General features: G+C 57.7%; 2 protein-coding genes and 1 long non-coding RNA gene across 23 annotated transcripts in view; 2 read left to right on the top strand and 1 right to left on the bottom strand.

Moving 5' to 3' along the window:
* Window positions 1–10,390, top strand: part of CACNA1G (calcium voltage-gated channel subunit alpha1 G) — a 62,494-nt gene extending 52,104 nt beyond the window's left edge. For 7 of the 14 annotated variants that reach the window (XM_027625235.2, XM_027625240.2, XM_027625238.2 and 4 more), the window contains 10 exons: window positions 310–419; window positions 1,064–1,197; window positions 1,446–1,516; window positions 1,655–1,733; window positions 1,827–1,948; window positions 2,137–2,490; window positions 5,333–5,467; window positions 7,241–7,418; window positions 7,706–7,875; window positions 9,035–10,390. In XM_027625235.2, coding sequence (XP_027481036.2) covers window positions 310–419; window positions 1,064–1,197; window positions 1,446–1,516; window positions 1,655–1,733; window positions 1,827–1,948; window positions 2,137–2,490; window positions 5,333–5,467; window positions 7,241–7,418; window positions 7,706–7,875; window positions 9,035–9,769 — 2,088 coding nt within the window. In that variant the 3' untranslated portion in view covers window positions 9,770–10,390. The remainder of the gene's footprint in view (window positions 1–309; window positions 420–1,063; window positions 1,198–1,445; window positions 1,517–1,654; window positions 1,734–1,826; window positions 1,949–2,136; window positions 2,491–5,332; window positions 5,468–7,240; window positions 7,419–7,705; window positions 7,876–9,034) is intronic. The other 7 variants (XM_027625246.2, XM_027625247.2, XM_027625244.2 and 4 more) reach the window with 1 other exon arrangement.
* LOC113939346 lies at window positions 10,219–17,442 on the bottom strand. 2 transcript variants are annotated; one of them, XR_003525200.1, is made up of 4 exons: window positions 17,290–17,442; window positions 14,835–15,001; window positions 11,619–11,891; window positions 10,219–10,353 (listed from the first exon to the last, which is right to left on the bottom strand). It is a non-coding gene; the product is annotated as an uncharacterized LOC113939346 (long non-coding RNA). The 2 variants fall into 2 exon arrangements; XR_003525199.1 differs by having other exon boundaries at window positions 10,283–10,353; window positions 11,594–11,891.
* Window positions 17,443–17,633: 191 nt separating this feature from the next.
* ABCC3 (ATP binding cassette subfamily C member 3) overlaps window positions 17,634–25,014 on the top strand; it is a 43,987-nt gene continuing 36,606 nt past the window's right edge. For all 7 annotated transcript variants that reach the window (XM_027625254.2, XM_027625248.2, XM_027625251.2 and 4 more), the window contains exon 1: window positions 17,634–17,735. In XM_027625254.2, coding sequence (XP_027481055.2) covers window positions 17,706–17,735 — 30 coding nt within the window. In that variant the 5' untranslated portion in view covers window positions 17,634–17,705. The remainder of the gene's footprint in view (window positions 17,736–25,014) is intronic.

The raw sequence follows: 25,014 nt of genomic DNA, 5'->3' as shown, positions 1-25,014 counted from the left end.
GTGTCAAATTAGTAATGCACAAGGCCCTTTCCAGGCTGTAGCCTTCTGTGCCTTCCAGCACATTCTCATGGGGTCTCGTCCCCATCCGTCAAGGAGAGAGATCCTTTAGCACAAAGTTCGGATCATGCCTAAGGACACTCTTCTATCCTGGTGTGGTGACCAATGGTCGACCATCATGGCAGGGACAGAAAAGAAAGGTCCCCTTAGACTCCCCTGTCTCCAGATCCGGGATTTTGATGGAGGGGGAGGGGCAGGCATCCCCCCTGGGCCTTAGGAGACCCTGCATAGACTGCCCCCCATCCCTGCCAGATCCTGGATGAGGCCTTGAAGATCTGCAACTACATCTTCACCGTCATCTTTGTCTTGGAGTCAGTTTTTAAACTCGTGGCCTTTGGCTTCCGTCGGTTCTTCCAGGACAGGTAACAGAGCGGTGGGGTGTAGGAGAGTGGGGGAAAGGACATGTCTCCCAGGGAAATGCCTGAAAAACCTTTCTGGACTCCTGAGGTTCAGCCTCCACTCTCGGACCCACCAAGGGCTAATAGCAAGGGGGAGTGGAGGGGCATCCAGGGCCTGGGGGAACAACAGGCAGCTGGAAATCGATGTGGCCCAGACTGGGGCTTAAGAGCACAGAGCCTGGAGCCAGACTGCCCGGACCAGATTCAGATCCTGGCGCCACCGCTTAGAAGCTGGTGACCTAGGGTAAGTTACTAAACTTCTCTGTATGTTGGTTTCCTTATCTATAAAAGGAGAAACAATACTGTGAAGATTATGAGTTCCTATTTGTAAAGCCTTTAAAACAGTGCTTGGCCTCTAGAAACAGCATATTAAGTGCCAAATTAAAAAAAAAAAAGGATGAATACACCAAATGAAAAGCAGAGGTCCTTGAGCTCAAGTCTTAGTCCGACCTGTGCCTTTGTGACCCGAGTCAAGCCATGCCTTCTCCACAGGATGGAGAGGCGGGACTGGCTGACCTCCACCCTCCTTTCTGTAGTCACTTGGGTAGCCACGCCTGCCCCCTCCTCTGCCGTGCTCCCCCCCTCAGGGAGCTGTGTCCTCTTTCCAGGTGGAACCAGCTGGACTTGGCCATCGTGCTGCTGTCCATCATGGGCATCACACTGGAGGAGATCGAGGTCAATGCCTCGCTGCCCATCAACCCCACCATCATCCGCATCATGAGGGTGCTGCGCATTGCCCGAGGTCAGTGCCTGGCTACTCGCCCACCACCCACCTGCCCTCGGTGACTGGCCCAGGGGGGAAACGGCCGGGGGTGGCTCTGTGGCTGGCCAGGGACTTCACGCACGTGTGTTCCCACGGGTCTCTCTCCCGGCCCCAGCCTCTGCCAAAGGGGAGGGCTGGGGGCTGGGCCGAGGGCAGGGGTGGAGCCGAGGGCAGGGGTGGAGCCGGCGGAGAGCGGGAGGGGCTCACCGCTCTGTCCTGTTCTGCAGTGCTAAAGCTACTGAAGATGGCTGTGGGCATGCGGGCGCTGCTGGACACGGTCATGCAGGCCCTGCCCCAGGTAGCTGGAGGGGGCGTGGGGGGGAGGGGCCCTCTTGGGGGGAGGGGGTGCTTTCCGGAGGGACGGGCAGTAGGGAACTCAGGGAAGCTGGCTGGGAGACCCAGTGGCACCTTTCCCATTTCTTTTCCTCTCTTCCAGGTGGGGAACCTGGGACTTCTCTTCATGTTGTTGTTTTTCATCTTTGCAGCTCTGGGTGTGGAACTCTTTGGAGACCTGGGTGAGTCGGGGTGGGGAGGGTAGAGGAGCCAGGGCTTGAGGCCCAGGGGCTCCCGCACTAACTCGGGCCTCTCTCTCCTGCCCTCCTCCCTAGAGTGTGACGAGACGCACCCCTGCGAGGGCCTGGGCCGGCATGCCACCTTTCGGAACTTTGGCATGGCCTTCCTGACCCTCTTCCGAGTCTCCACGGGTGACAACTGGAACGGCATCATGAAGGTGAGCGCCCACAGCCGCGGGGGCCCTGCCAGGGCCGGCCCTGGCCCCGGGGAGGCAGTCCCACTCCTTGAGCCCAGATTCCTGGGCAAGATGAGGGGCTGTGAATAAAAGCAGGGGATTCCCCTATGCAGGAACACTCCAGAACTCCCGCTCCCCGGGACAGCGTGTAATGCTTTTGCTGCCCGCAGGACACCCTCCGGGACTGTGACCAGGAATCCACCTGCTACAATACGGTCATCTCCCCCATCTACTTCGTGTCCTTCGTGCTGACGGCCCAGTTTGTGCTGGTCAACGTGGTGATCGCCGTGCTGATGAAGCATTTGGAGGAAAGCAACAAGGAGGCCAAAGAGGAGGCTGAGCTGGAGGCTGAGCTGGAGCTGGAGATGAAGACGCTCAGCCCACAGCCCCACTCGCCGCTGGGCAGCCCCTTCCTCTGGCCGGGGGTCGAGGGCCCCGACAGCCCTGACAGCCCCAAGCCTGGGGTCCCGCACACTGCGGCCCATGCTGGAGCGGCCTCACGCTTCTCCCTGGAGCACCCCACGGTGAGCAGAGGGCCACCCCTGCCGAAAGGGGCGTGGGACCTGTGGCCAGTGGCTGGGTGGGTGGTGTACAGGGAGCAGGCAGCGTGGCAGACCCCAGGGCCCCGCCTGGATCCTTCTGCCCCTCTTGCCTGGATGCTGAGGGGTGAGCAGTCCCCTGCCCGTCCCCAGAGATGGCTCCCTGCCCTCGAAGCACAGGGGCCACCCCAGCAAGCCACGGGCACGTGCGCTGGCTCATCCACGCCCTGCGCCTCCAGCCCAGTCGGCCGGCCTCCCCTTCTTGGCTCTTAGGTTCAAGGCTAAGTTTTCTGTTTCCTTCCTGTTTCTTTCTTACCCTTGCCCGGTTACCAAACCTCTTTCCTTCCCGCCCTTCAACCTGCCTGATTCCATCTCTCAATCCTTTCCTTACCTTCATTTTCCCTCTCCCTCCCTCCCTGTGAGCTCTTCTCATCTCCGGCTCCTGTTCTCCTCCCTCCCACACCTCTCTCTCCTCTGTCCTCTCTCCTCCTCCTTCTCTTGTGTCTTTGTTGCTGGTGTGCGTGTGTGTGCGTGTGTGTGTGTGTGTGTGTGTGCGCGCGTGCGCGTGTGACCTCCTCCTCTTTCTCCCTCTGTGTCTCTTTGTCAATCCCCTGCCACCACGACACTTCCCGCCGTTGCCCCTCTGAACCCCGCTCCCCTGACTCTCCGGCTCCCCTCCTGGGCTGGTCCTCCCCAGGACAGACAGCTGTTTGACACCATATCCCTGCTGATCCAGAGCTCCCTGGAAGGGGAGCTGAAGCTGATGGACGAGCTGGCAGGCCCCGGGGGCCAGCCCTCTGCCTTCCCTCCCGCCCGCAGCCTGGGCGGCTCCGACCCACAGGTTACTGTGCCCCGTGCTGTGCCGGGCTGTGCCATGCTGCGCCGTGCTTCTGGGGAGGCGGGGGGGCGGGGGTGTCTCCTGCCCACTGGGTACCTGGAGAAAGAACAGCCTCAGGGCCTCAGTTGAGCTTTGGGCTTGGCAGGAGGCCGCCGGGGATTCTTACAAGCGGAGATCAACCCTTGGAACACATACTTGGAAGGTGGTGGGGACACTGAGATTGCACTTCCAGGGAGGAAGGACGGATGGAGGAGGGGTTTACAGAGGGCGTTTGTCAGAAAGAACCTGGACAAGAAGGGGGGGGCGTGCAGAAGACAAGTTGGCAGTGGGACCTTAGTGGGCGGAGGGAGTGAGGCGCCAAATCCAGGGGAGAAGGGCTTTTGAGGATAGTGCAGGTGGCCAGGGGACCCATGGAGGGCTATGTCTTAGGCCACCATCTGCTTCTTCCCTCTGTCCAGCGCCCATCCCCAAAGCCTCTGTTCGGTGGCGTTTTTAGCCATGGAGCCCACTAGACATGATGAGTGCTCTCAGCAGCCAGTGCTTTCTGACCTGGTCCTGGGAGGAAATGGAAGGTTTCAGCTGAGAGTGGATTCTGGGGACCTCGCTGTGAAATAAGACCAGGTGTCCCCCATAAGCCCGGTCTCTTTCCACAGCTCTGTGTGTTTTTCTCTCCCAGTCCCATCTAAACATGGCTCTTTGGCTTCCTGGGGTTCTCCTACCAACTTCTTCCCCCCTTGTGACCCCCTCTGTTTAGCAGAGCGCCCTGCCATCTCTCCTGGGTCAGGCGCTGCGGGGAAGCCCCCAGTAGGCCTGGAGTGGAGGCAAGAAAAAGGTGTTAGTGGGAGATAGAAAAGCCTGCTGTTCCACAGGCCCTGTTGGGTGGAGGGGAAGAAAGGCAGCTTCCCAGTACCTGGGACACCTGTAGCCTGTTCCAAAGAAATAAACAGTTATCCTCACATAGGAAGGGACCCTGCCTCTAGGGTTCCTGACCTCTTGAATCCCCTCTTGGAATTCAGTCTCAGATGGGCTGTAGGGACTTCAACCTGGCAATGACCTAGAATGATCCGTGAGAGAACACATCCCTTCCCGATGCCTCCCATCCTGAAGGAGGCTCATGGCGGTGGGGGGGGGGGGGGGGCGGGGGGGGAGAGGGGGAGGTGCAGGGAGAGAAGAGGACATGATGGGCTGATCAGGCAGATGGCTCATCTGAGAGGGATGGCCCTCCCCTCCCCCGGGGTGCTGTAGGCACTGAAATCCCCCCCGCAGATCCCTGGTGAGCCAGCCAGTTTGCGTGGCGGCCCACCCCAGTGCACTCAATTCAGAATGGCGGCAGGAGGAGAGCATCTCCCAGAACCCAAGCTAAAGAGGGCGGGCAAGCTGCCGGCAGGCGGAGGAGGGCCCAGGAGGGGAGAAGCCAGAATCTGGGGGCAGGCCAAGTCCTGCCAGGCTTTTGGAAGCAGACAGAATAGGCAGAAAACAGTCATCAGATTGGCGGCTTTGTCCCCAGCGCCCCCCACGCTGCTCTGTCTGTGCGGAGAGTAGAGAGGTGCTCTGCTGGCCTTTCTTCATTTTTTTTCTTTCTGGTCTCATCTTTCTGAGAGTTGAAAGTGCTCCCTGCTCCCCGCTTCCTCCCTGGGTGGTGGTAGTGTGGGAGGGGGCCGTTCAGGTTCTTGGGGTATCTTTAGAATAAGTTTCTGCTTCTGCTTTGTCGGGGTTTGGGGTTCGCTCTTTGGTGCCTGCCGCAGGGTCTCAGATCAGAGGAGGGGCTTGAAAGGGGGGGAGGTGCTGTCAGTTGACTTGGGAGAGGGGTGGGGAGAGAGAAGAGAGGCTTTTTCCCCCCGTGCTTCCTGGTAAGGGGGAACGGGGGTGGGGGAGCTGTGTGTGTGTGTGTGTGTGTGTGTGTGTGTGCGCGCGCGCGCGCGTGCGTGCACGCACAAGCGTGTGCGCTGTCCTGGTTTCTTATGCCTGATCATCTCTCTCCCTGTCTAGATCCCTCTAGCTGAGATGGAGGCTCTGTCTCTGACGTCAGAGATTGTGTCTGAACCATCCTGCTCTCTAGCTCTGACGGATGACTCTTTGCCTGATGACACTCACACACTCTTACTTAGTGCCCTGGAGAGCAATGTACTTACACACGGCCCCTTACTGCTCCCCCAGCCTCCCCAGGGGCTGGGCTGGCTGCAGGGCTCCAGGTCCCTCCCCTCCTCTCTCTCCCTCTCTCTGCCACCAAGCCCCACCCAGAGGCATTCCCCAGCAGGCGTGCTCCGTGCCCCTGGCATCCCTAGGTCTTTCCAGTTCCCCACTGTGGACAAAGAAATTAGACGAGATTAAATTGGGGTCTCAAGGGCCCAGGGGCACAGTTGTGAAAGAGTTAACCCAGACATCCAGGAGTAACACAGCCCAAAACAGAGGTGGCATCAGGCAGCTAACCAAGGGGCCTGCCTGGATGCGGAGTCACTCTCTGTATTTGGAGCCTGTGCAAGCCAGCCCTTCCCCTCCCCGCTCCCCTCCCTCCCCCCTCCTCGCCACATGAGCCATTCCCCCCTCCTCCTAGTGGGTGAAACCTCCATCTCTGCTGCTACCAACCAGCCCTTCTGCCTGGGGAGCTGTCCCTGTCTCCTCTGTCGCTGTCCCTGTGTGTCCCCATGTCCTGGGGGGGCGGTCTTTGTGTTTGGGACAGCTTCTTCACCCCTGCCCAGCTCCCCTTCCCCTTCCAACTGCTAGCAGCTCCCTCCGCCCTGCCTGCCCCCTCCTCTGCTGACTTAAGAGACAGGGGCCCCTTCCTCACAGCAGGACTCAGCTGGGGTCCGGCTTTGACCACAGGCTGGGGGTCCCTAGGGGTCTTGGGGTGACTGGCAGAAGTGGAGCCTGGGGCTGAGAGGGGGGAGCAAAGACTCCAGACTCTACCAACAGCCCCTACTGGGGCTCCTTAACCTGCTGGGCCTGTGTCGGGACATGGCCCTTCCAGCCTCTCTGAGAACTAGGAATGAAGGGTACAGGGGACCCCCAAGGAGGAAGGGGATCACGGGGAGATGGAGAAATCTTTTGGGAACAAACCTTGGCTCCCTCCAGCTGGGGTCAAAGGCTGATTACTGCTTTTCTTTGAAACAAATTAAAAAAACTCACTCCCAACCCCAATCTGCCCAGTAAGGGAGGCCCTGAGTCCATGGTTTTCAAGGTATTCAGACCTTGCCCCCCCCATCTCCCATTTGCCACCTGCCAGGGTCATTGAGTAATCAAAAGGAGGGGGGAGCCAGGTAGGGGAGCCAGCTGACATTCCCCAGTGGTCACCTGTCACCGAACCCACATTAACTCAGCTCACGCCCAGTGCTGGGCCCCCGGCGCTGTCTTAAAGCCCTGGGCAGTGAGGCAGTCTCTGCTCTGTAAGCAGGCCCTGCTCACTGGGTGGGTCCCCCCATTCCCCACCCCACCCCCATAGCCCCAGCACAGGGATAGGGGGGTGCTTTTAGCTTTTTGTCCTCCATCCTCCGCTGTGCAGCTTCAGAGCCTCTTAATGGGGCCCCGGGAACCACCTCTTGAACCACCTGCCAGGCTGGGCCTGGGAGCTGCTCTCCCTTTTTTGGACACCTTCTCACTCCTCCGCCATCCCCACCAGGAGGCTCCGGGGAGGTGATGCAGTATGGCAGTATTGGATAGCTTTCTGGGGCAGGGACTCCCCCCACCTGCTTCCTTGCTGTGCTGGAGGGCTCATCCATGTGTCTGCCCCCTTTTTCTCCCACCAACTAACTCATCCCATTACCGCCTTGTCGGGGGAGGGGATGGGGCCCAAGTGGGGGGTGGGGGGTGGCTTCTGGTTTCTGTTGTCCAGCTCTGCCTCAGTTAGCCAATCCGGATGCCCCCTCTTTTTCCTCCCTCCCTCCCCTGTTCCTTTTGCAGATGGAGCCCCACCCCGAGGAGATGCCCCTGGCATTGGGACCAGACCTGCTGACAGTACGGAAGTCTGGGGTCAGCCGGACGCACTCCCTACCCAATGACAGCTACATGTGCCGGGATGGAAGCAGCGCTGAGGGGTCCCTAGGTTGCAGAAGCTGGGGGCTCCCCAAAGCTAAGTCAGGTAGCAGGGCTCAGGCAGGCCGCCTTGGCTCACACAGGGAGACCCCATCTTTGCCTCAGCCCAGTCCTGACCTGGGGGTGGGGGGACACTGAGGCAGCAAGAGAGGTCTCTCTGACCTCCAAGGGACCCCCAGCCCACGAAGAGTGGCTTTCAATCCAGGATGAGAGGTCTGGGGCGGGTAGAGGCGGGGGGGCGGGGGGGGAGGAGAGGGGAGGGGAGGGGATAGGTGAGAGCCAGGCCACTGACCTTCCAGCTCTTCTCTCTCCTCCTCGCCCCTCTGCCCACAGGCTCTGTCTTGTCCGTCCACTCCCAGCCAGCAGACACCAGCTACATCCTGCAGCTTCCCAAAGACACACCCCACCTGCTCCGGCCCCACGGTGCGCCCCCCTGGGGCACCATCCCCAAACTGCCCCCACCAGGCCGCTCCCCTTTGGCTCAGAGACCCCTCAGGCGCCAGGTGAGCAGGTATGGGGAGGTGGCCCGGGGCCTGGCATGCCTGGCTCCTCTGCTGGGACCCCTAGGCTGTTGGTGATGACCAGGTTGCCACGTCCATGCTTCCAGCAAACGGGCATTGCGTGCTGACCATGTGCCAGAGGCAGTTCTAGGTACCGGGACACAGTCCCGGATGGAGCGGAAGTGGTCTGGGCCCTTCCGGTGTTTATATTCCTCTCCCTTCTTTCCCTGAGGAGGCCTGGAGACCAGGTGGCTTAGGGACGCAGGTCAACTTGGCAGCAGAACCCACGTCTCTGGACTCCCTTTCCCTGGCCCAGAGGCGCCTCCCAGTTATTCTCTGTACTTCTAAACTAAGCTAAGGGACATAAGGCACGTTTTTAAGGACCTCCGCCTTTGGCCAAGCCCAGGGCCCACCTTCCAGGGGCACAGAGCTGAGGCTCAGGCAGCCAGGGGAGGCTTACCTGTCCCCAGAGTGACAAGGCCACAGCCCGCGCCGCGTGTGCCTTTACATGTGATCATGGCCACATGAGAATCTGCTCAACGCCGCACACTTGAGGACGCAGGCCCGGTCCTCGTCCATTTCCCAAAGATTCACAGAGCAGCTTCTGTGTGCCGGGCCCGGGGGAGGCAGCCCCTGCCCCGTGGAGCTCACAGGCCAACCAGAGACATAAATGCCATCAGACCCCTGCGGCAGTAGGACGCAGCTGCTGGGATGTGCGTGTGTGTGGTGCAGTGGGGAGCAAAGAGGAGGAAGGGGTTCGTTCTCACGTGGGGGTAAAAGTTGTCAGGCACTGTGTCACAGAGAACCCGAGCCCATAAAGTTGAGGGGTGCTTGTCATTCGAGAAGGGTTTTCAAGGCCAAAGAAATAGCCTGTGCAAAGGGCTGGGAGCAGAGCTGGCCCAGTGCTTTCTTGTGCCCCAGGGGCTGGGAGCTCCAGACAGCCATTGCTTCCGGCGTTGGGGAAGGACGGGGCGGGCAGGGGGAACAGGGTGCACGTGGCCCCCGTCTCCCAACAAGACCAAACACTGACCCTCCTGCCTAGGGTGGGCCTGCAGGGGGAGGACGGGGTTATCTGGCTTGACAGGGATGGGGGGCGGGGGACACGGAGGGAGGGCGGGGGCATGGAAGCCCCTGGGCTGAGCGCTCCTCCTACCTCACACAGGCAGCAATAAGGACTGATTCCCTGGACGTGCAGGGCCTGGGCAGCCGGGAAGACCTGCTGTCCGAGGTGAGTGGGCCCTCCCCGCCTCTGGTCCGCGCCTCCTCCTTCTGGGGCCACCTGGGCACCCAGGTGCAGCAGCATCCCCGCCGTCAGAGCACGATCTCGAAGCACAGGCCCCCGCCGGCCCCCTGCCCAGGCTCAGAACCCACTTGGAGCAAAGGCCCCCCAGAGACCAGAAGCAGCTTAGAGCTGGACACGGAGCTGAGCTGGATTTCAGGAGACCTCCTGACCGTGGGCAGCCAGGAGGTGCCCCCGTGCGCACGGGACTTGAAGAAGTGTTACAGCGTGGAGGCCCGGAGCTGCCAGCGCAGGCCTGCGTCCTGGCTGGATGAGCAGAGAAGGCACTCCATTGCGGTCAGCTGCCTGGACAGCGCCTCCCAACCCGGCCTGGGCCCTGACCCCTCTAGCCTTGGGGGCCAGCCTCTTGGGGGGCCTGGAAGCCGGCCCAAGAAAAAACTCAGCCCACCTAGTATCTCCATAGACCCCCCAGAGAGTCAGGGCCCTCGGCCCCCGCCCAGCCCCGGCGTCTGCCTCCGGCGGAGGGCTCCGTCCAGCGACTCCAAGGATCCCTCGGCCTCCGGCCCCCCTGACAGCATGGCTGCCTCGCCCCCCCCAAAGAAAGACGTGCTGAGTCTCTCCGGTTTAGCCTCTGACCCAGCCGACCTGGAGCCCTGAGTCCTGCCCCACTCCCCCACTCACCTTTCTCCACTGGGTGCCAAATCCTAGCTCCTCCTCCTGGGCTATGCTCCTGAAAAATGTTCCATATGGACTCCAAGGAGGCGCTCCTCCCCGCCTCAGTGGCGCTGGGAACCGACAAGCAGAATTTCCAGAACGCTCAGAGCAGCGGCCCTGGCCACCCTGGGCCCAGGCAGAGAGAGAGAGGCCCAGTGCAGCTGAGGTTCCCAACACCAGGAGCTACTGGGAGAAAGCAATACGTTTGTGCAGAATCTCTATGTATATTCTATTTTATTAAATTAATTGAATCTAGTATATGCGGGATGTACGACATTTTGTGACTGAAGAGACTTGTTTCCTTCTACTTGTATGTGTCTCAGAATATTTTTGAGGCGAAGGCGTCTGTCTCTTGGCTATTTTAACCTAAAATAACCAGTCTAGTTATATTCCCTCTTCTTGCAAAGCACAAGCTGGGACCGAGAGTGCATTTCAGCCCTGCCGGTGGCCCATCTTCAGCGGAGAGTGAGAACCACTTTGGAAACTGTAATGTAACTTATTTTCTCCTTTAACCTCGCCATCATTTTCTGTAGGAAAAAAAAAGAGAAAAAGAGAAAAATAAGATTTTACAAATGAAATGGAACCTTTTTATATATATACATACATACATATCTATATCTATATCTATAATAAAGTAATTTTCCAAAATAAAAGTTAATCCCGATCCAGAGTAAAAGCAAAAGGGACAGAGTTAGGCATTTCCAGGGGGCACTGGAGAAAGACCGTCCCTGGAGCTGGGGAGTGGGCAGCGGGCAGGGAGTGGGTCGGAGCTGCCTCTCTGTGCATGAGTGTGTGCGCGCGTGCGTGTCTGTCTGTCTGTCTGGGGGGGAGAGAACGTAACCCTCTCCTGGGAGGGCTGCCACCTTACAGCCTCACCTGGCGGGGGGGGGGGGGGGGGGAGGGCGGAGTTGGAAGTCTAGGCCAGCAGGGTCTACTGCTTCTACCAAAGCTTTCTCGCTTCCTCCACGCCAGGCAGCTCTGTGAATGTGAGTAATTCCAGATTAACTCTTATTTCTGCTGACAGCTATCAGCCGCACATTGAAAGCTGGAAATTGGCATGATGAAGCTGTTTTGGTTAATGGGGCTGATGGAGACTGGGGGAGGCAGCCTCAGCTGCTGCCGACGGGATCTGCGGGCTGCTGGGGGTGGGGGCAGCGCTTCTGGGTTTTCCTTCCCCAGCCTTCAGCCCCTGTGACCTGGGACGGCTGGGCTTTGGCCTCCCGCCTTGGGGGTCCTGCTGGCCGGCGCTGTGGGCACTGTTCCGTCAAGCTGGCCATGGGATTAAGCTGCACAAACAGAGCGGGCTGCTCGCTCCTGAGACCGAGGCCCCCCACCCCCAAGTCCAAAGGCGACCTCCCAGTGGAGCAGGTCTGGCTGGGCAGCGGGCTGCGCAGTGTGGAGCCGGCCCCCGGGGGGGGAGATGAATGAACTCCATCAAGGTGTTTACATGGTCTGCTGCTGCCCGCCCAGTGGGAGCCGGCGGAGGCGGACGGGAGTGAAGGCGGCGAGGGAGGGCTGGAGGGCAGCGAGGAGGAGGAGGGGGAGGGGGAGGGGGAGGCGCGGGAGAAGAGGAGGGGCCGTTGGGGTGGCCCAGAACCTCCTTTCTGGTGCTACCTTGGCAACACTCTCTTGTCTGAAACCCCGGTGCCAAGAGGCAGTGCCACAGGCACCAACCACATGCTCAGTCAGCCTCTCTCCTGCCAGCCACCCCAAACATCCACCCCAACCCCACTCCTTTGAACATCCCTACCCCCTCATCTCCAGCACCTTCAAACCCCAGGACCCTTGAAACCTCAAAGGCAGCTCCAGTGGGCTGGCCAGCCCCTCATCAGCCTCTCTCTGAACTTGCGATGAGCCTGGGATGGGGGGGTGCCAGGCTGCAGGGCAGATGGACCCGGAGGCTTGGTTCCATCCCGTTTTCTAAGCTGGTGAAAGTTTTTCTAATTGCTCTTCTGGACAGAAATATACTTCTTCTTGAAGAAAACACCTGGCTTTATCCTCTTGGGGTGTGCAATAGTGTGGAACTCTTTCCTCGGACCTCCTTGGGTGCGCTTGTAGGAGCTGCCTTAAAAAAAAAAAAAAAGCAAAACTGAACAAAATTCCAAGAGTTTTGTCCACCTGGGTCTGCAGATTAAGCTTTTATATTTTTGTAGAATTCTATAGCTGTCTATTCCCTAATGAGGGTGTGACAGTTGGGGAGGGGGCTCTGGGGTCTTTTTTCTTCTAATGGTTGGACAATTCTGGGTGAAGATGAAGCCAGGAAGCTTGGCTATAACCCCTTCTCCTCAAATCCAGGCTCCCCCCTACCCCTGCCCCCAGGAACCCCTAGAGTCAAAGTAGATATTTTCGTGAACAGAATTGTGGCCTCTCCCCTAACTATCTTCCCCCAACAATCATGCCCCAACAATGTAAAATCTTTATCGGTGATGGAAACTGTTGTATCTCATTAAAGGTGGAAATAGGGGTGCCTGGGTGGCTCAGTTGGTTAAGCATCTGACTCTTGGTTTCTGCTCAGGTCATGATCTCAGGGTCATGGGATCAAGCACCAGGTCGGCTCTGTGCTCAGCAGGGAGTCTGCTGGAGATTCTCCCTCTCCCTCCGCCCCTCCCCTCCACTCACACAAAGTCTCTCTCTCTCTCTCTCTACCCTCCCAAATAAATAAATCTTAAAAAATAAAAAAGTGGAAATAATAACACTGTTGATTCTTTTTTAAAATTTTTTTTAAAAAGATTTTATTTTATTTATTTGACAGAAAGAGACACAGTGAGAGAGGGAACACAAGCAGGAGGAGTGGGAGAGGGAGAAGCAGGCTTCCCGCGGAGCAGGGAGCCCGATGCAGGGCTCAATCCCAGGACCCTGGGACCATGACCTGAGCCAAAGAAGGCAGATGCTTAACCAACTGGTCCACCCAGACGCCCCAACACTGCTGATTCTTATTAACAGTAATGATAAGATGCTGCAAACCTCACGATGTTTCTCTGGATGGCTGTTATCTGCTCTAGGGTACATAGGGAAGTGGAGGAGCCTGAAGGAGGCTGGAATGGGGAGGGGCTGGTGGCTGCAAAGTAGGCCTTGGATTAAGGCCCCCTGGGGAGGGGGGCAGGGTTGGAACTGGCCAAGAGCTTCAGGGGAGTGGGGGCCTTTAGAGATAAGAACATCTACCCTGGCACTTCTGCTCTCAGCCTTCTCCTCGGGGGGCTTCAAAGGAAATTGTGTCAACAGCGACGGGTCCCCCACCTCGGGCTTGTCTGCTTCTGCTTCCTCCCCCCCAAGACTCCAGGAAAAGGTCTGCCTGGGGGTGGGGGGTGGGGACTAGGAAGAAGAGAGAGCTGAGCTGGTGCTAAAAACAAATCTGAGGCTCTTCTGCAATCTCACTTACTCTTCACAGCACCCTAACAAGGAGGATAGCATGGCTTTCATTTTTTCACGAGGCAGTGGGTTCAGAGAGGTTTAGTGACCTGCCCAAGACCACACAGGCAGGAAATGGCAGAGTTGGGATTTCATTCTCGGTCTGGCCAACCTCTAGCCCACTGGCTTCATACAGCCCAGCCTCTTCTCCTTGTGGAGAAAATGGGGCATGGTGCAAGGAATCCTGCTCATGAAATGACTTACTGGGGAGGCCTTTTCCAAGGCAGTCACATTTGTGTTCATAGAAATGGGCTCCCCGCTGGGCATACTCAGAAGCTTGAAGGAACCCACAGCCCTTCACCTTGTGTGGAGGAGAGAGAGATGTTTAATCACAAGGCATCCCTCAGCTCCAGATGCTCATCCAAGAGCTGGCCAAGGCTGGCTCTGTGATCACCCAGTTTCCCAGGCATCACCTTTCCCTGGCATAATGCTGCCCTTGAACCACAGAGCACCGTCCCCCTCCTCCCACCCGCTTGTCCTTCCTGTCCTCTCCCCGTGCCCCACCCAGGCCTCTCCCACTTTCCAAACAGCTTTCACATCCATCGGCACCCTTAGTCCCCACCCATCACACTCTGGTGCCCCAGGGCCTCCTCTCCTCCCTTTGCTTGGGCCAGCTCGGACCTGGGGGGCTGGGCACCATAGTGCAGCGAGGACATCAGACACCAGGTGGCAGCACAAAGCGCCTTCACCTGCTCGCCGTGCCCCCCACCCACGATGACCCTTCTGTAGGGGGACCTAGCCAGGGAGAGGACACCACACTGATGGACACCTTCCACAGATGGATGCTCTGCATAGCCCTCCAAAGGAGGAAACACGCTCACAGGCCCAATGAAGGACTCATTTGTGCACAGAGAATTCCAGGCATGGGAGTGCAGAGCCCACAGTACCCAGTGATCCCTGCCTAAGGCCAGGGGACCCAGGACTAATCCAAGACAGCGACTGCCAGGAGCAGTTTAGTTGTAGGCTGGCTCCCTACTCTGAGGACACAGCAAGGCAGGCCAAGGAGTGGCAGCTCCGGTAAACACCCAGGAGGGAAATCTGCTAAGAACGTCAGGACTCTGTCTGAGCCCCAGTCCAGGTGTGGGAGCTGCTGCCTGCGGCGCACGGAGCCAGTTAATTCTTCTTGCTCTGAGAACTGAACGGGGCGAGGCAGCCAGGGGTCACATGCATGCCAAATCAGATCAAGTGCAGGTTTCGGAGGCCACGAGGGGGCTCTGTGCGGCCCTCACCAGTCTGGAATCTGGACAAAACAAGTTCCGCCCCACCACTTGGGAGGACAGAGTGGGGAGGCTGGAGTTTGGGCTGGATCTGGTTTGGGGGTGCTCCAGGGCTTCAAGGAACCACAAGGGGCTCAAAAGACTCCGGCAATGAGTGAAGGGGAGAACTAGAGTAGCCTTTGCTACTCCACACCCCTCCCTGCCCTGGTTCCGACCTGACTCTCCTGATTCGAAGCATTTCCTGTCCCTGGGTCTCCCTGCCCCTGCCTTGCTCTCCTTTCTTCTCTCCGCTGTCATTCCCGCTCAGAGCTGTACCTTGCAATTATCTTATCTTTCCATCTCCCTGCCAGAAAATCTCCGCTGAGTTCCCCTGGGATGCTCACCGGTGGGGGAGGCAGAGCACACACTCTGTCTGTCCCTCCTGGAGCTGTCCATCCCCAGCTGGAGGGGAGGATGGGGCTGGGGCCCCAAAGCTGGGGGGCGGGTGCAGCCCCTGTCTCTGCTGCAGCCCAGCAGGTCTCAGGAGCCTCCAGCTGGAAACATCTTGGTTCTGGAAAGGTGAAAGCAGAGTGGACAGTGCCTACTGCTGGGACTGTGGTTGAGAGCACAGTAGCGTCACTACTTACAACCTCTTCTAAGGACATGAGATACTTGTTTAGTCAGTCAACAAATATTTCCCGAGGCTCTACTTTGCCAGGCACTGTCCCAGGTGCTGAGGATAATAAACAAGTGTGCTCAGTCCCTCTTCTGCAGGAGTACACAGTCTCCTGGGGGAGGTGAGCAAGACAATCAGTGAGTACAATAGGGGCGGGGAGACAGTGCAGAGGAAGGGTGCTTAGCCCAGGATGGGGGCAAGGGAGTTTTATGGAGGGCTTTGGGGGGGCTGTGGGGCTTGAGCGAAATCTTCAAGGACGGGTAGAGTTTGCCAGGTGCAGAAAGGGAGGTGAGGTGTAGGGAGGGGATTATGCTGAGCAATCTGGAGGGTGGGCCGGGGGACATGAATGCAACAGCTCTGGACACCGGAAATGCATCCTGCCCAAAGGAGCTGCATGGAAACAGTCCCGCACTCAGACGACGGGGAGCTCCTCCCACCCCTGCCAGGATAAGACAACTCAGGGCCTCAGTTTTCTTGCTCTGGTGGAGCAAAAACAATCATGTCCTAGGAGTTTTATGGTTATTATTCAAGGGCTGTGCGGGAAAGGTTCACATTCCAAGAGGGACCAAAAACAGCAAAACCCCAGTGAATACCTCAAGAGAGATGGGAGAGGCTGAGGTTTGCTACGGTCCCCTCCCATGATCCCGGAGGCTCCCACCCAATGCCGTGAGCCCGGGAAGGGCTCCCCAATGGCAGGATGGGATGGTGCCAAAGGGAGAGTGCTTCAGTCCCAAGGGTCCTGGCCCCGAACTAGAGGAAGGGCTGGAGGAGGAGCCCCAGTCGTTCACCATAGAAGCCTGGATCACCAGCGCTGGAAGAGACCTTAGATGGCATTTTGTCCAAGTTGTTCAAGAAACCATGTCCCAGAGACCGCAAGGGCCTTGCGGTATACAAAGTTACTGCCCAAGGCGGGAAGGGGGGGTTGGAGGTGACTTAGTCGATCCCTGCCCTTGGGGACCTCTCAGACCGGCAGGGAAGACAGACTCTTCATAACTAAATATAACCCAAGGCACTCTGTGACAAGATGTGAAAGCTCTGGAAAGTCTTGGGCTCAGAGATGGGGGCCGGAGTGCAGGGTGACTATGTCAGTAAAGGGGAGGGGGGCAGACAAAAGGCAGAGAGGGCTTGCCCAGTGGAGGGGAAGTGGACCCCCACCCCCATCCCTCTGCCTGGGAAGGGGGAGCCTTGTCCACCCTGTTCTGTCCAGTGCAGCACAGATCTCTGTTCCCATAGCTTGTGACATAGACTTCCTTCTAGTCACTTCCTCCCAGCCCAGAGGGACAGGCCATGGCTGGCTGCATCTGCGTTATCTTGCTGGCCCACCCACGCCTGCTGCTAAGCAGCCAAGGAAGAAAACACCTCCTGAGAACAGGTGCCAGGGAAGGGATGGCCGGGGTGAACCTGGCAGACCCAGAAGACAGAGCCAAGCCCACAGGGTTGGGGATGTGGAGGGCAGGAGAGAGATGGGGCAGGGGTGGGGGAGGTGGGGTCAGGGCGGGGTGGGGGGTGGTGGTGGGGGGAATTCCTTCTCAGCCCCAAGAAGGGGCGGTGAATTGGGCCTGTGATCCTGTTGGGGGAGTGAGAGATAGAAGGATGGAGGGACACAACATGGCCAAGCTGGGGCAAGCAGGAGAAGCCCACTGACGCCAAATCCGTTTTACAGATGGAGAATGTGAAGACTCAGCCTTAGCAGTGTGCTAATGTGGAGCTCTTTCTGGGGCCTTGCCTGCCCATCCCTCACCCCGACGGGGCCAGGGTGGGGGAAATTAACCCGTGTGGGGCGCCTACGAAGTGTGCCAGGCAACAGGCCTGATGCCGGTTACTCCTCAGAGTAGTAAGCCTAGGAACTCGGATTATCCCTGTTTTTCAGAAGCAGAAGCAGAGGCCTGGAGTGGTGCTGCAGCAACAGGCACAAGATCAGGGAGCCACAGATGCTCAGGAAGGCCGCAATTTAAGAGAACTATGGGAAGCCACCATCTGTATGATGCTAGGCCCCCCTCCCACCCCCTGTACTTAGGCACACCGCACAACCAGCTCCTCATGTGCTGATTTCTGCTCTTTCTCAGGTAACTGGTGGGGCAGAGGTAGACTTCCTGATGGGCTGGGCCTGTAAGCATTCCCATTTCACGGATGAGAAGACTGAGGTCCAGAGATGACCTGGACCTCATCGGGGATATACTCACGGAGGACGTCTTGCTATGTTACTTTCCACGTCTCTATGACTTATTGGCCCGGCCGAGTTATGCCCCTTGGACACAGACCCTGCTCCAGTCCCACCAGCCTCGGTGTCTGGAGGGGCATCTCTCCGGCGCCGCCCACTGGCCACTCGAAGGAGTTGTCACTGTATCAATGGCCCCCACTCCGCCCCCGCCCCAACCCAAAGTCCCTCCCGGAGCCGCAGCCTCGGGGCAGCTCTGTCGTAATTCGCCAGGACAAGAGAATCCACCCAAAGAGACAAAGGCGGGGCCTGGCGGGGCGGGCGGGCGGGGCGGAGCGCGGGGGGGTGGGGGCTCGAGGGGGCGGAGGCGGCTGGGGCGCAGCTGGGTCCCACCTGGGCAGGCCGCCTCACTCGCCTTCCTGGCCGCGGCGCCTCGACCCCATGGACGCCCTGTGCGGCTCCAAGTTCTGGGTAAGGAGGTGTCCCGGGACCGAGGGCGCACACCGGCGAGCTCCTGCGAGGGCCCTGGGGGCGGGGCGATGCGACGGCGGGAGGAGGTCTGGCCATAGCCGCCCTGAGCCAGGATCCTGGGGTCCTCCGGGACCTGTCCTGCCCTCCCCGACGCAGAAAGAGTTTGGGAAAACGAGGCACGAATCAGAAGATGCTCCCACATGGACTAGGGCTCCCTTGTCCACTTTTACACCTGCCCCCTCCCTCTCTTCCGCATCCAGAGTACCTGCCCGTTCAAGCACGCAGGTAGTTCGGGAAGCTGGCTCTGCTCTTCTTGGAAAGCAATCCTGCCACCTTCTTTCCTCTGGTGTTAAGAGCTGCTAGGAAGCAGGGAGTCCCTCTCCAACCCTCTCCTTTTTTTTTTTTTTTTATGTTATTTATTTATTTGAGAGAGAGAGAGGGAGAGAGAGCAAGAGAGTGAGGGGCAGGAGAAGCAGACTCCCTGCTGTGCAGGGAGGCCCATGCAGGGCTCGATCCCAGGACCCTGGGAGGATGACCTGAGCCGAAAGCAGATGCCTAACCGACTGAGCCACCTGGGTGTCCCAACCCTCTTCTTTCATGGATGGGGAAAGGGAGGCCCAGAGAGAGGAAGGGACTTGCTCGAAGTCACCCAGTTAGAAGAAAACAGAGCTCAGAAAACAGTCTCAGATTCAAGGGGCTTGTCCATGGTCATGCAAAGATGCCCAGCATAGGCTGGCCTCAAATCCAGGGCCTCTGATTGTTTTTTTAAGACGTTGTTTATTTAGGGCGCCTGGGTGGCTCAGTCGTTAAGCGTCTGCCTTCGGCTCAGGTCGTGATCCCTGGGTCCTGGGATCAAGCCGCGTGTCGGGCTCCCTGCTCTGCGGGAAGCCTGCTTCTCCCTCTCCCACTCCCCCTGCTTGTGTTCCCTCTCTCGCTGTCTCTCTCTCTCTGTCAAATAAATAAATAAAAAAGATTTTGTTTATTTATTTGAGAGACAGAGAGAAAGAACACAAGCGGGGTGGGGGGGTGAAGAGGCAGAGGGAGAGAGAGAAGCAGGCTCCCCGCTGAGCAAGGAGACTGATGCAGGGTTCGATCCCAGGACCCTGGAATCATGACCTGAGCTGAAGGCAGAGGCTTAACCGACTAAGCCACCCAGGCTCCCCGAGGGCCTATGATTTTTCAATATCTAAATCTTTTTCTCATTTTAAGTATCTGTACCTATATGCCCGATGTTTGTGGGCCCAGTGTGTGTAACCTGTGGGTGTGTTCTGTGTGGGTATGCATGCATGTGTGTGTACATAGTGTTCTCAGGCTGTTTGAAACTTGGGACCTATAAAATGGAGTACTTATAAAACAGTATCTTTGAGGATCTCTTTTTCCCCCTGGGTCACTAATCAAAGATGGTGCAACCGTCTTGCCCATTCGCACAGAAACCCACATCCGTCATCTAGCTTGGACTGATGACTGATGGCCAAGTCCAGAGGTTGTGCCTCTGGCTCATGAGTCTACTTGTTTCATAGCTCACTGGAGCCTAGCTGGCATGGCCATAGCAAGGTCACAATGTCTCAGATAGCCAGGCAGAGGACATGCAAATCAAAGGGGCAAATAGGCCCAAGCCGCAAGTGCCAAAGGCGCCCTGTGCCTGGATGGACAGCTAATCCCAAGAGCCTAGGACTGCCCAGAGACAGGCTTTGAGGAAGTGGAGGTGAGGAACTCCTGACCGCCTTCTTGTTCCACGCTTAGAGATCCTTTGGCTCTACCTTTACATGATATTGCAGAATCTAAGAGATTCCACAGAACTTGTGGGCTTGAAGCAGCTAGCCCAGCCCCTTCCTGCAGAGCTTGGGAAGCTGAGAGCCAGGCAGGGATTGGACTCATCAAGGTCACGTAACAGTAAGTGGCTGAGTGCTGGACTGGGAAGCAGGACCCCTGAGATATGGTTCCAACTTGGCCATTGTCTGACTGTGTGTTCTTGGCCTTCTAGTAGGCCCCTTGTCCCAGAGATTCCTTGCTGCTCATGAGCTTTATGTACTTCCTCTGGGGACCTCGGGGTCCATGGGAGTCCGTTTATCTATTTTAGGATCAAGGGATGAACCCGTTGTTGTGGTTTCTGCTTTGATACCTCAAAGGACAGGGAAATCACTCCTCTTCCTCCTCCCAGTCTAAACACCTTCCGTCTTCCACATGACCTTCTGGCTCCTGAAAGTCGTGTCGGGCTGCACCCAACCCAGCGTGGTTGGAGTCAGGAGGTGGGGTGGGGAGGAGGCAGGGAGGGCCTGAGGCCCCAGAGCGCTGAGTGCCTCCATTCATGGTGGGCTAGTTTGCATCTCATTTGGACTGTATCTTATTCAGGTAGACTTGTCCCCGAATCTTTTATCTCAGGGGCCTGCGGGTGACCCACCTTGTGGGAAGTGGTTCAGGGCAGTCCCTGAGCCGGAAGTGAAGAGGTGAGGGTGGAGGGACTTGGCATGGTTCAGGCCTGTCGGGCCGCTTGTTTTCCAAGCCTTTTTTAGCTTACCCACACAGCCTCAGTTACTCTACCTGTGAAATGGGAGAATAACCCATCTCCTAAGCACCTCCCAAGATTGCTGAGGAGGTCACATGAGTAGGGAAGGGAAAACAATTTTGAGAACTACAAAACTTTCCGTGGGTGACTGACAGGTCCTGATATTCCTGGAAATGAGGGGAGCAAAAGAGAAATGAGGTTCGAAGCGGGAGTTCGGTCTGGGAAGGCCTAGAAGAGAGGGGCCAGGGGCTCCTATTTTAGCTCTTTGCTGGGATTTTGTGGCTAAATCCATCGGCCTCAGCCCCAGCTAAGTCAGAAGGCAGGAGAGTCCAGGAGGTCCATGAGCCCCTGGACTTGTGCACACATGCCTGGGCGCTCACACACACAATTCACTGGGTGAACAATCCCTCTCTATCACTCTCTCACGTCTGCCACGTTGGGGTAGATCTCCAGCATCTCCGAGTGTGCCTTGGGAGTTTTTGAGGAAATAAATTCCAAATGAATGAACTGTAACCAAAGGGCCCAGGGCTAATGAGGTCAAAGCAAAGATGCTTCTAGAATAGAGGTGGTAGTGTCCCTTTCTTTGCTGGCCCATTGCCTCCTACTGGAGAATTACCTTCTGTGATGAGCAGTGGAAACAAGAGCGCACTCAAGTGGTAAAGCAGAGTACAAGTGCCTCAGGAGGTCTCGACCTGTTTACAGAATTAGTCTTGATCTGATGTCCCAGGAAGTGCTGGGGAAGCTGATGTGGACTCAGAAATCTGAAGGTCCTGACCATGAGAACGGCCCAAAAATGGCACTGAGTGCCAGAAAGGAGTGAGCTCCCCAACACTGAGGGTATGCAAGCATATGGTGAGTGACCCCTTTGTAGGGATGCTGGAGAGAAGATTCAAGCCAAGGAAGGAGTTGGTGTCCCACTCTGAAATTCTGTGACCGACTAGGACGAGGGAAGATGTGGCCAAGGGAAGATTCACAGGTTCCTTCTCTGAGATTTCCTGGCTCTCTCTCTACTTCAGACATGGAGTTTGCCCAGCAGCAGCTCTTGGTAGAGACCTATGAGTCTGCCACTGGTCAGGCACCGGCACCTGCACTGTTCCCTTGGCTGTCTCCCACCCAAGGGAGAGGCAAAGCCCTCATCCTGTGTCTCCTGCTCTGGTCCATCTAGTTCCATCCTGTCACTCACTAGCTCTGTGACTTTTGGCAAATCGCTCACCCTCTCTGGGCTCCAGCTGAGCTCACGCAGGCTCCGGGGCCCCCTTCACGTCCAGTTTCACAATGCTGGTTCTGGGAGGCTGATCCTTAGGCTCAGGGCCTTGGCCATGATTAGAGCCTTCCAAATAGCCCATTAGGGTATTAGAGTCTCAGGCTTCTTCTTGGGTCTTTGCCCAACCGAGTAGGCGATTACCAGAGCACAGGAGTAATGGACTCTGATTTCAATGTACTTTGACTCTCAAATGATGGTAGTGACTTGCAAAGCTGTGAGGTAGGCAGGTGGGTGGGAGGTGGGTACCCCTCAGCCTACTGAGCACCAGCATTTCCCCTTAAGAACCCAGTCCTCCCTGCCAGGTGAGGGCCTCTAGAATCCCCTCCCTCCATCTCAGCTGTGGGACAGCAAAGCTGGGGCTGGGCCACTTTGAGCCCCTGAGCTCCTGGCTCCTGTGGGAGGATCTGCGGTCCTTTCTGATCATAGGCTGCCTTCTCCCCAGCCCTGCTAGTCCCTGACAGCCCCTGGACCTGGGTCTTGAGGGCCAGAGATTTAGGGAAGGAAGTGAGTCAGAAGTAGCATTTGGGAGGGAACTTTGCCACACTGTCTGCTGGCCCCCAGACTGAGAAATGGCCTTAGAGCCCAGGGCTGGCCTCCCTAGGGAGAGAGGGCCCCGCAGGGCCTGCCAGTGGACCCATACAGGAAACAGGATCAGAGTGCCTGGGGCTTGTCTCCCTGGTGGGGCTGTCCCGGGGGCAACAGGTGGAGCAGGATCCCTGAGGGGGGGGTGACACTTAGGTGCCCCTGCTGGCTGGCTGGGCCTCTCCCTTGCTCCGCCTGGAGCTGTTCCTGTTTCCAGGGCCAGGGCCAGGAGGTAGCATTGGGGGGTGCTAAGAAGGGCCTAACCCTTGGATTGGATCTCTCTCCTTCTCACTGGGCGTTCAGCTTGCCAGGCCAGTGGCTCCCAGAACCGCCGTCGGTCTGAGACCCTGTGATGGCAGCCCCGCCCCCTCAGCTCAGTGAGAAGAAACTGCAGCAAGGGAGTGATTTGGGGGGTGGGCTGCACTAGTGGAAAGGAGATTTTTTAACGTTCAGCGGATCTGGATGCCTGTGGGATGTCATGTCAGAGCCCTACAGGGTGTAGAGGAAGTGCCCTAGAGCTGGGATGGGGACTCGGAAGCCAGGCTGCCGGAGTCCAAGCCCGGCGGCCAGCCCATGGGAACCGGGGCAGTCACTCCCCAGCCAGCCTTGGGCCTCAGCTGTTGTGAACATGAGGTGATAATCCTCCGGCACAGGGGGGCCACGGCCTCCCCCCACCGCCCCGCGGCGGGCTTCTCTCCCACCCCGAGGCCCTTGCAAAGCTTGCTCTTGCAGCCACAGTAGGGCAGTGAGCGAGAACTGGGGTCGGAGCAGGCCCTTGCCCCTTCTGCACCTCCATTTCTGCGGAGATGAATGAACTTGTCCGTTGATCCCTTCCTCCCCGCCTCTCCCTCCTGCACAGGATTAAGGAAGTAATTACTCTTCCCACCACAGAGGCTGTCAACAAGCCTGGGGCCCCGAGAGGGAGGGGTGGGGGGGAGTTGGGGGAGTGCTGGAAAGTCCCTGACAGGGCTGCGACCTAGCTGGGGCCATCCTCCCACCCACCTGTCCCCTGCTTGGGTCCCCAGGGATTTCAGCCTCCATGCCCACAGAGGGCCTTCCTCTGTGCGGTCCATTCTGGGTGTCAGAATTATCAGCCCCGTCCAGCTGTTGAATCGCATTATTAAGGAAGCTGCTGTCACCGTGGAAACTGTGTGGTCACAGCGAGGGAGGGGCTGTGGGGCCGCGCTCCCAGCCCAGCCCAGCCCAGCCGGCGCTCGTCTTCCCCACGGGAATGGCTGAGTGGTAGTAGTTGGAGAGGGGGTCGTGCATCCCGCCCAGCAGGACCGCAGGGAGCATCATGGAGTCCAGGAATGACCTCCCCCAACCCTGTCCTTCGCACTTGACTTTGTTTGGGTGCCAAGAGCTGTGGGCCTTGGTGTCAGGGAGAGAGCATACTGTACTCCCGGGCACCCAGCGGCAGAAACTGAGCTTCAGAGGGCGCCCTTCCTTCTTTGTCCTCTCACTCATTCTTGTGTTTACCGAAGGCGTCTGACAGTCACCTTCTCTGTGCCAAGCACTGTTCCGGGCTGTGGGGAATACCCTGGTCCTCACAGAGTACATGTTCCAGGGGGAGCAGACAGGAAAGCAATAGACACAATACATCACTCGATTCTATAGGATGCCGCAAGGGAATCAGGGCTACGGGGGAAATGGGACAGGCTAAGAGGGATGGGGTGCAGGAACAGTGTGGGGGCGGGGGTGAGTTCAATCTTCATTAGGAAGGTCAGGGCGGACCTCCATGAGAAGGAGCACTCACAGGGGTTGAGGGCATGAAGCATACCCCCACCTGCCTCAGAAAGTCATGCCACCCACTTGCCCACTCATACAGCGATTCCCTGTCGGGGCCTCGAACTCGGGCTCCATCCTGGCTACATACACACTCCCTTGTCAGTCCCCACCCAGCCCATATCCGGGCAGCTCCTGTGTACCCAGCCTTGTGCTGGGTATGGGGGCCGAAGGGGCTGGGACCAGCAAGGAAAAGAACAGAGGGTGGGATGTGTTCACAGGTGCAGGTGGCGGAGGTAGGGAGAAACCCAGGCTGGGTGTCACGAGGCCTGGGTGTCTGTCCCAGCTCTCCATGGCCAGGTCCTTGGACCTGTCGCCAGAGCAGGTGAAGCCTGCTTCCTGTTTCATGAGCCAGGCCCGAGACTGTTCCCCCTCTCTGCTTCTGGAAGTTGTTCTGAAACAACGATCAGATAATGACCACGTAAGTGCGGTAATAAAAGGCCGCTGGGACATAAGGTGCCTTAATCACTCTCAGGTAACAGTCACTTACCTGGCTGCAAAGGTCATGCAGAATAAAGCAAGGGAAAGTCCTGTCAGAGGCAGGGGTGCCCCAGAAAGGCTTCCTGTAGGAAGGGAAGCTCAGGCTGGACCCAGCGAGGTGGGAAACGCACTCCACGTCCGGACACCTGACTGCCTGAGTTAGGGGGGGCATGGGGCAGGCTATCTGGATAGTGACTGAGTGGATGGGTTTAATGGACTTACTAAGTTTAAAACAGGGTGGGGGCTGCCCATGGGCCACAGAATGGATACATCCATTGTCCGAACGGGCCACCATGCAGAGATGAGGAGGGAGAATCCCCACTCACACTCCACCCTGAGGATGACACCCACAAAGAAGCAAGCCATGAAAGATCCAAACTGTATCATTTCCTTTATCGGAAGACCCCAAATGGGCAAAAGTAGTCCATGTGTTAGAAGCCAGGACAGCATTCCCCTGCGGGGAGCAGCAGCTGGGAGGGGGCCCGAGGAGGGGGCAGCTAGGTGCCAGCAATGTCTTGTTTCTTGATTTGGGTGCTGCTTGTACAGGTGTGTTCAGTGTGTGAAAATCCATCGAAGTATATATTTAAAATGTGTGCACTTTTCTGTAATTTTATAATGAGTGTTCTGTAAGTTGAATAAGTGTTTTATTTTTTATTTTTTTT

Source organism: Zalophus californianus, chromosome 16 (genome assembly GCF_009762305.2).
Source record: "Zalophus californianus isolate mZalCal1 chromosome 16, mZalCal1.pri.v2, whole genome shotgun sequence".
Classification (NCBI taxonomy): Eukaryota; Metazoa; Chordata; class Mammalia; order Carnivora; family Otariidae; genus Zalophus; species Zalophus californianus.
This window is presented reverse-complemented; position numbering and strand designations above follow the sequence as displayed.